The 8,155-nt window shown below is 34.3% G+C and overlaps 1 protein-coding gene across 2 annotated transcripts; it reads right to left on the bottom strand.

The window, feature by feature from the left end:
• Positions 1 to 356: 356 nt before the first annotated feature.
• Positions 357 to 5,126, bottom strand: LOC107661251 (calcium-binding protein 5-like). Of its 2 annotated transcripts, XM_016450758.1 has the most exons (8): positions 5,094 to 5,126; positions 4,588 to 4,744; positions 3,755 to 3,838; positions 3,009 to 3,039; positions 2,184 to 2,327; positions 1,957 to 2,063; positions 1,725 to 1,872; positions 357 to 661 (listed from the first exon to the last, which is right to left on the bottom strand). In XM_016450758.1, the coding sequence occupies exons 3-8, from the start codon at positions 3,800 to 3,802 to the stop codon at positions 633 to 635; spliced, it is 507 nt and encodes a 168-aa protein (XP_016306244.1). In that variant the 5' UTR covers positions 3,803 to 3,838; positions 4,588 to 4,744; positions 5,094 to 5,126; the 3' UTR covers positions 357 to 632. The 2 variants fall into 2 exon arrangements, with proteins under 2 accessions (XP_016306244.1, XP_016306238.1); XM_016450752.1 differs by lacking the exon at positions 5,094 to 5,126 and having other exon boundaries at positions 4,588 to 4,797.
• Between the last annotated feature and the right edge of the window lie 3,029 nt (positions 5,127 to 8,155).

Below are 8,155 nucleotides of genomic sequence, written 5' to 3'. Positions count from 1 at the left end.
TTCATGTAAATGTTGATTGAACTTGCATGGGAAAATGACAGGCAGATTATTGCAGACTATTTCTTTCATAATATTTACCCATCTAATGTGTTTTCTATTTAAAATGTCTATATGTGAGTATGTACAGACACGCACTGATGCACTACAGCATTAGAGAGAGGATATTTGGCCCTGTCCCCTGATGACATTTGTCATTTTCACTGATGAGCTTAACTAAAGCCTAGATGATCAAATTACAGCAATATCAGGTCATACACACATACTAATGCAAAATTAATGACAGTCCGAGAGAGTCTTTAACTTGGTTTTATACCAAGTTCAAGAATGCATGTCCAATGAAAGACACAATCCAATTCTGAACATATGTATCAGACATACACTGAAATATTGTTACATAATACTGACATATGACAAAACGATCATTTACAGAGTTTAAGGAGGATTCAGTGTTTGAGGTCATGTAACAGTAAAGCAAAACAAAGTGGCACTCAAAGAGTAAGATAAAAATACACAAACAAAATGGTATAAAATAATGTTCCCATATACATAGTACTGTCGCCAGTGATTTTGTTGGCTGTCTCTGATGCAGATATTTTCTTCTTTGGAGGGATTTTCAGGCCTTCTTCAATGTCTCAATTTTTAGACATCATTTTGACAAACTCTAAAGGAGAGAGATAAAAAAAAGACCAAAGTTGATATACTGTGAGATTATGTCTAAATATCCAGTCCATCAGATGTTTAATAGCAACAGTGACTGCCTAAAATGCATTATTGAGATCTTTGGTTCTCAATCCCCAACGGCCAGCATCATGATTACATTTTAGATGAATTATTATCAATATTATTTTATGTGACCTTTATTCATTTGGGTAAACCAATGAGATTAAAATCTCTTTTCCAAGAGAGACCCGGCCAAAATATGTGGAAACGTGTACATTTTTGTAAAACACTTAATATGAAAAAATTTCACTTGTTTTCAGAGAATATATCTTGAATTGAGTAGATTGTTGTTATGCCATTAGCAGATATGTTATTTCTTTTTTTAAGAATTATTCTGTCAAAAATAAACAATACTACTATGGTAAAAACAAAATATACACTTCATTAAAAATGCTTAATATCTCATGTAATTTTGTATTTATTTAAATTAAATAAACATAATTTTTTTATCAAAACAAAAATACAAAAACACTGAGTGGCAAATTGAAAACACGTTCTTTTTCTAGTGTTAGGGTTCAGAATGAGCATGTTCTCGACCTCTCATTGATCTGTGTCATTGGAGGTTCCTGTGAGACACATGAGAGCATGTTTGAGCTAAAATGGTCACTACACAGCCATGACCCGCTGTTTCCTCCGGCCCAACTGTGAATGAAGCAGCGCAGGTGTAGGATCCCTTACAGTCTTGTTTGTTTAATTACTAAAACACCGACATTATTATATTAAAGAATGTTCAGTTTCGGTAATTACTGAATGAGGTCAGTCTAGCAGGATGGTGTCTAAAGATCCCTTTCCGTGCATTAGCACATAAGGTACTTTAGATCTGTTTGTATTACAGATGTGTGGCAGTGCTAAACTAGAACAGACTGGGAACCAAACTTTTGCTGGTAGCTACCTGTCGTCTTCTGTGTTCAACAAAAGAAAGACACTCATACAGGTTTGGAACAAAATGAGGGTGAGTAAATGATGACGACAAAATTATTTGATTAAATATGAATCTATTTTACCCTCAAAATCAACGGTCCCATCTCCATTGTTGTCTGCTTCTCGGACCACGGCTTCTATTTCCTTCCTGTTCGTATTTTCACCAAGCAGTTTTAGCATTGCATGCTTCAGTTCTTCGATGGTGATAGTGCCGTCACCATCCATATCAGACTACAGAAAATTACATTACACTAAGCTATGCTTTTTATTTGATTTTTTTTTTTGAAATTGAAAGAAAAAGGAACATTTTCTTACCTCTCTAAAAGCATCTAACTCTTTTAGTCCGATCATTCCAGCCGTTTCTGCCAGCAGCTTTGGGGCCATGAGGTCAACAAAATCCTCGAAATCTACACTTCCTCCAACTGGCAGATAGAGAATCAAGGTTAGGAAAAAAGATCCCAGAATGGAGGATCCATTGACTGGAGCATCAAATCACAAAACAGCTGCAAGCACATATGTGAGAGAGACATAAGATGTCTTACGGTTCATGTTGATGTTCTGGCTAAGTTCAATCAGTTCCATCTCAGTGGGCATGTAGCCCATGGTCCTCATCAGGTTGCCCAGATCTTTGCAACTGATCAGACCGTCCTTATCCTTATCAAACTCAGCGAACGCCTCGCGCAGCTCTGCAACACATACAAGAACATTCAATTACCAGGTTTCTAAATGACAAACTGTACAAATACATTAAAAATCTGGGATTTGTTTTTCATTTGAAGCTAAAAATATATATTTTTATTAAAAAAAAAATGCAAGCTGAAATTTTGATGGCGTACACTAAAATTGTTTTTAGATTCTTCACTATATCTAGGTCACTAATCAAATAAGTAAGTCTGGGACTTTGATCATGTGACTATTTGTACAGATGGTAGCCTACAAAATTTGGAAAATTCTAACATTCTCAAATCAAGCTGGTGGAGTTCATGCGGCTCGAGGTGATTTGTTTTATCACTTTAATTAATGATAATGTAATTTTTTGTCAACAAATCATAAAAAAGATGAGAAAATAGATGCAGTTTCAGTGGTACACTCAGTTTCTGATCGTTGATTTCAGTGAATTGCATTGGCAGCTGGCATTTCACATCTGGTTTGCATCTTATTCTGTAAGGTTAATCTGGTTATGTAAATTAACCAGAAAAGTGTAGGTGAATATTTACGAAATAAATAATCATTTAATTTACAATAAATGATCAGTTGCTCTGTTAAAAGTAAATATTATATCTGTTTTAATTGTTGATTTTAAATACAGTAATGTAATTTAATTTGTATTTTATTTCAAGGTAAACACAGTAAAACAAACAGCTTACCGTCTATCTCCTCATCGGCGAGCGGACGCTCCTGTAAAACAGCTACAGTTAGGGTTCCTTTGTATATGTGCATCAGTTTTACACTTTTTTTTTTTTTTGTATTCAGTAGAACTGAGCATAACCTGTATATAAAGTTTATGTAAGCAACAATCTGTTGTCGATATCTTTTAAAATCATTCTATCAGATAAATATCATTATATTTTCTCATTAATCTCTTATATCTTGATATCTTCTTTTTTTTAATTATATATATATATATATATATATATATATATATACACCTTCATATGTGTCCTGCGTTAGGCTAACCGTTTTTTTAAATTATATATATATATATATATATATATATATATATACACCTTGCTATGTGTACTGCGTTAGGCTAACCGAGACTTGTCACTTGCACTTATATATTGTTGCTCTTTTGTTAGTTTTGACTGCTTTTATTGTCCTCATTTGTAAGTCGCTTTGGATAAAAGCGTCTGCTAAATGACTAAATGTAAATGTAAATATATCCACTAGCATAAAGAGAGGTCATTCTTCTGCTATAGACCAGTTCAGATATTTATAACTCTAGATGAGTATTAGCTGATTGTTTTTGGATGAGTTCAGCAACAGTTTAGTGTGTAAAAAAAAAACTGCAGGTAAAAATCAATAACTAGAGCTTGGAATTGTGGGATTTTGTAATGTAGACTAGATAAGTCTACGAGATAAGATAAGACTAGATAAAATCCAAGAGACTTACAATGTTTTTAGCTCCTCTCAGGAAAATGCACGCCGGCCCCAGACTCATATCTGACAGCTTTTTCTCCGTGTCTTCTGTGTGTCTCTAAAAATGTTCAAAGATTTAACATACTGTGATGTGTATTGTGACAAAATTAACATTACTTAAACTAAACTCTGCAACTACTGAATATAACACCAACATTTCTCAACATGCCATCAAATGCATTTCAGTTATTTTGTTATTAATTATGAAAGGGTTTATAATCCAATATATTCTTCTGAGACCAAATATATAACAAATATATATAATATACATACTTAAAAAGAATACATTCAAAATAATATTTAAAATATTGTAATATTAGTTATAAATATTTTAATATAAAAGCTAGTAACACTTTACAAAAAGGCCACATTTGTTAACATTAATGTATTAACTAACATGAACAAGCAGTGAGCAATATGTTTTTACAACATTTAATCTTAATCTGTGTCAGTGTTAGCTATTAAAAATAAATTTGTTCATTGTTTGTTCGCAGTGCATTAACTAATGTTAACAAATACAACTTTTAATTTTAAAAATGTATTAGTAAATGATTAAATTAAGATGTTAACATAATAAATCTTGTAAAATGATTGTTCATTTTTAGTTCACGTTAACAAATTAAACCTTTTTGTAAAGTGTCACTAACAGAATTAATTAATTGAAATATGTAGTAAGATAATACTACAGTAAGCCTGTGCCTAAATATTTATACTATAAATGTGTACAGTTGTGTAAGAAGAAACCTAATTCTTATTTTGCAGTTTAGAGCACTGTAACTGAAGTTTCTAACACAAATATTCCCTCACCTGTTCTCAGCTCCTCTGTCCACAGGCAGGAGTGGAGGAAGGGCAGTCCTCAACAGTTTTATTCTGCTTTATGGTGCTTATGTCAGCCAACACTTCTTTCCTCCTGTCCTTCGATTCAGAGCAAGAACAAACCTTTCTCACTGTCAGTCACCAGATCCTGAATGATTAAACCATACAGAGGGACGAATAAACGCATGAGTGTGTAAGTGACAGTGGGAGAGCAAGAGTGAGAGAGAAATACAGTCAGAGAGATCAAATCCAGCTTCTTAAACAGAACCAGACATAACAAGTTTCTGTGGCTGCAAATGGCTGACCTGCTTTTTATTATTATTCTACTTCGATTTTTCCCTCTGAATTTTCTTTAATCTGCATGTTACAGATGCATGATTCAAAAACATCAAACAATATAATGAACAAATATCAAGATCAAGATGCATCGAAATTCTTCATAAATAAGCTCTATATTATTTACATTTATTTTTCCCAAAAACACCACAAAAGGTTACCTTAAATGCAGCTGTGTCCTTCTCTTACTGCAGATGTAAATGGATCATAATCCACATGTGTATGTGTATTATATAAGGGCTGAATATAATGACGTATTACACTGTCATCATGTTTGTCTATGTCAGTATGTTATGCATGCATGCATACATGACTTGTTTGTTACGTAAACTCCTAATGCTCAGCATTTTCTTGAATCCTGAAATGTGTTTGCATAAGAGAAGCCCAGTAATCCCAGAGCTCACTGCGCTCACCACCATTACTAGTACTGTCTGTTAAGATTACTGCTCAACAGACAGAGAGAGATAGTGGGGGTAAACTGGTCGAATCAGAAAAGAGGCTTAGAATAGAGGAATAGAAAAAAAAAGTCAAATGATCATATGACAGAATGAGATATAATGAAAACAAGGAGCAAAAGGAATGATGTTTGGAGAGGATGTGGAAGAATGATGTCATTATAGGTGCCTCTGAAACAGCTTGAAGACAGAGATGTGAAATGCATAGAAAAACAGAAATATCTACGAGGAGAAAAACCTCATGTTACTATGGAGACTGATGGTGAAAGTGTGATCACAATGTTTTGACATCTTCAAAATTATTTGTTACAGTCTGTTTTCTGTTGAATCAAACTCATTAAACAGGACAAACTAATATAAATAATTCATGGATAGGAGTGAGAGAGGACTGTGTGTGTGTGTGTGTGTGTGTGTGTGTGTGTGTGTCTCACACACACACACACACACACACGCACACACACACACACACAGTGGAAATCAAAACTAGACAACATTTCAAGGTCATTGCTTAGTCCTATTTGAAGTTATTTAAACAGCAGTAGAAGGGCAGTTTTTAAGCATATTTCATAAAAAATAACTCCTCTGGCACCTGGTGCCAGTTTCCTTAATTATATGACCAACTCTATTTAACTGGAATCATTTCTCTACTTTTCACTGAAATTGCAAGATGGCGGGCCGCTCTAAGGTGACTGAAACCCTGTGACAGGAGGCGGTCCAGATGAAGGCCAAAGGGATGAACCTTTCATTCATAGCAATAGAAGTTGGTCGTTCCAAATCTGTGATTTCTAGAATATTGCAGCTTTACAATGACACCAATTCAAGTCCCCCAAAAGGCTGGTCGTCCACGTACAGTATAACAAATGCATGAGAGGACAGGTTAATGCAGAGACTCTCAATGGGGAATCGGTTCAACACTGCAGCTGGAATTGCTTGCCACTTCAGTGCTGAAAGGGGTAGAGATTTGTTTTGGGACATTTAAGAGAATTCGGATTGAAAGTAATGACCAAGCCTCTCATCAGCAGAAAGAATCAAAAGGCTCGCCTCACCTTTGCTGAGGAGCATGTTGTGTGGAGAGAGGAGAACTGCTCCAAAGTTCACTTTAGTGATGAGAACAAGTTTAATTTATTTGGGTCTGATGGGAGACATTATATTCATCATTATACTGAGGAAAGACTGAACCCCGAGAGCGTAAAGAAGTCAGTGAAACGTGGAGGAGGAAGTGTCATGGTTTGGGGGATGTTTTCTGCAGCAGGAGTTTGGTCTCTTATACAGATACATGGCAGAGTCAATACAAATGCTTATCAGAACCTCCTTCAGCAACATGCAGTTTCTTCCCTGCAAGCATCTCCCAATCAGCCTGCTATTTTCATGCAGGACAATGATCCCATCACGCTGCAAAACAGGTAAATAGTTCCTTGAAGCTGAAAACATCGAAATCATGAAATGGCCAGGCCAGAGTCCTGATCTAAACCCAAATGAAAATCTCTGGAAAATCCTTGGTGACAAAGTTATGACTAAGAAACAAGCTACAGTTACTGAACTTTGGAAGAGACTAGAAGAAGAGTGGACCAAAATCACCATAGCACTGTGAGAAACTAGTGATATCCTGCGGCCACGGATGTGCTGAAGTCATTTAAAATGACTACTAATTTCTGACAGCTGTAACCCTCCAAAAATGTAGTTGTAATCCTCTTTCATGCTACAGTGCATGGTTACTGCTCAGTTCTCTAATTTTAATCACTGTGTTTTCCACAAAATGAAGGTTTTTGTTGAAATGCCTTATTATTATTGTTATTTTGTCAAACAAGTTGGTAGAACAGTGGTGTACCTACAGCTAATATTCCTTCAGATTTTGAGTAATGAAGATTAACAGTATTTATAGATTGTTCTTTAAGTTTGATCTCCACTGTATATACTGCCTCAGATATTAGAGGCTGAGGCAGCACAGTCAGAGCTGCATTTTTTGTTACTGCTTTCATGCAGAATGTGTGTATGTTTGACAGCTATAATCGCTGTTTAATCTTGTTTTGTGTGTGTCTAGTGTGTTGATGCACATTGTTATATTACCTGGTGGGACTATAACATCTGTCAAAACATATCTACCATTTTTAACATGAAAAAAAGCTTTCCCCAGTAAAAAAGGTAATATATTTAAAATAAATGTATTTCATATTGAGCATAGTTTAAATCTATTAACATATTTACTGACATATTGATTGAGACTCCCTGATATAAAAATTATAATTAAACTTTATTTGGAGTACTACTTGTGCACAATGCACATTTCTTAATATTATCTTAATATTCTTAATATATTTTCAGCACCACTACGTCACAATCAAAGTGCATTAAGCACAAAAGTTGTTGTTCCAATTTAGCAGACTTTTAAATATGTAAATGTTTTTGTGGTATACTTAACATGAAATAAATGTATTTCAAATACATTTGCATTTTCACTGTCCCACAGGATAAAAATGAATATAATGAATATTGTCCTTATTTAAAATGCAGTAAATCATTAAACATTTCTTTGCCCTACATGGACCTGTTGTTATAAAAGCTGCAGTGTTATTAGATTTTTTAAATTTTTTTTGCCAAATCTCAAAATTGTCCTATGGTGTGACTGTCTCAAGCATGATTCAGTAAATTACAACTTTTAGAAATTAAAAAGAAAAACATAAAATTGTTAATAAATACCTCCGGCATAATTGTACAAGTGTCTGTTTTAGTAAATGGCAATAATTTTTCTCATCCATATATTTCTGGAC

Source organism: Sinocyclocheilus anshuiensis, unplaced genomic scaffold (assembly GCF_001515605.1).
Source record: "Sinocyclocheilus anshuiensis isolate Anshui unplaced genomic scaffold, SAMN03320099.WGS_v1.1 scaffold2630, whole genome shotgun sequence".
Taxonomy (NCBI): domain Eukaryota; kingdom Metazoa; phylum Chordata; class Actinopteri; order Cypriniformes; family Cyprinidae; genus Sinocyclocheilus; species Sinocyclocheilus anshuiensis.
Note: the sequence above shows the minus strand (reverse complement) of the source record. Positions and strands in the feature narration are given on the sequence as shown.

Coding starts and splice junctions, on each gene's coding strand:
- LOC107661251 (XM_016450758.1), bottom strand. CDS start 3,802: ATGAGTCTGGGGCCGGCGTGCATTTTCCTGAGAGGAGCTAAAAACATT. Junction 2,064..2,183: donor CCAGAACATCAACATGAACC/GTAAGACATCTT, acceptor TCTATCTGCCAG/TTGGAGGAAGTGTAGATTTC. Junction 662..1,724: donor TGGGACCGTTGATTTTGAGG/GTAAAATAGATT, acceptor TCTCTCCTTTAG/AGTTTGTCAAAATGATGTCT.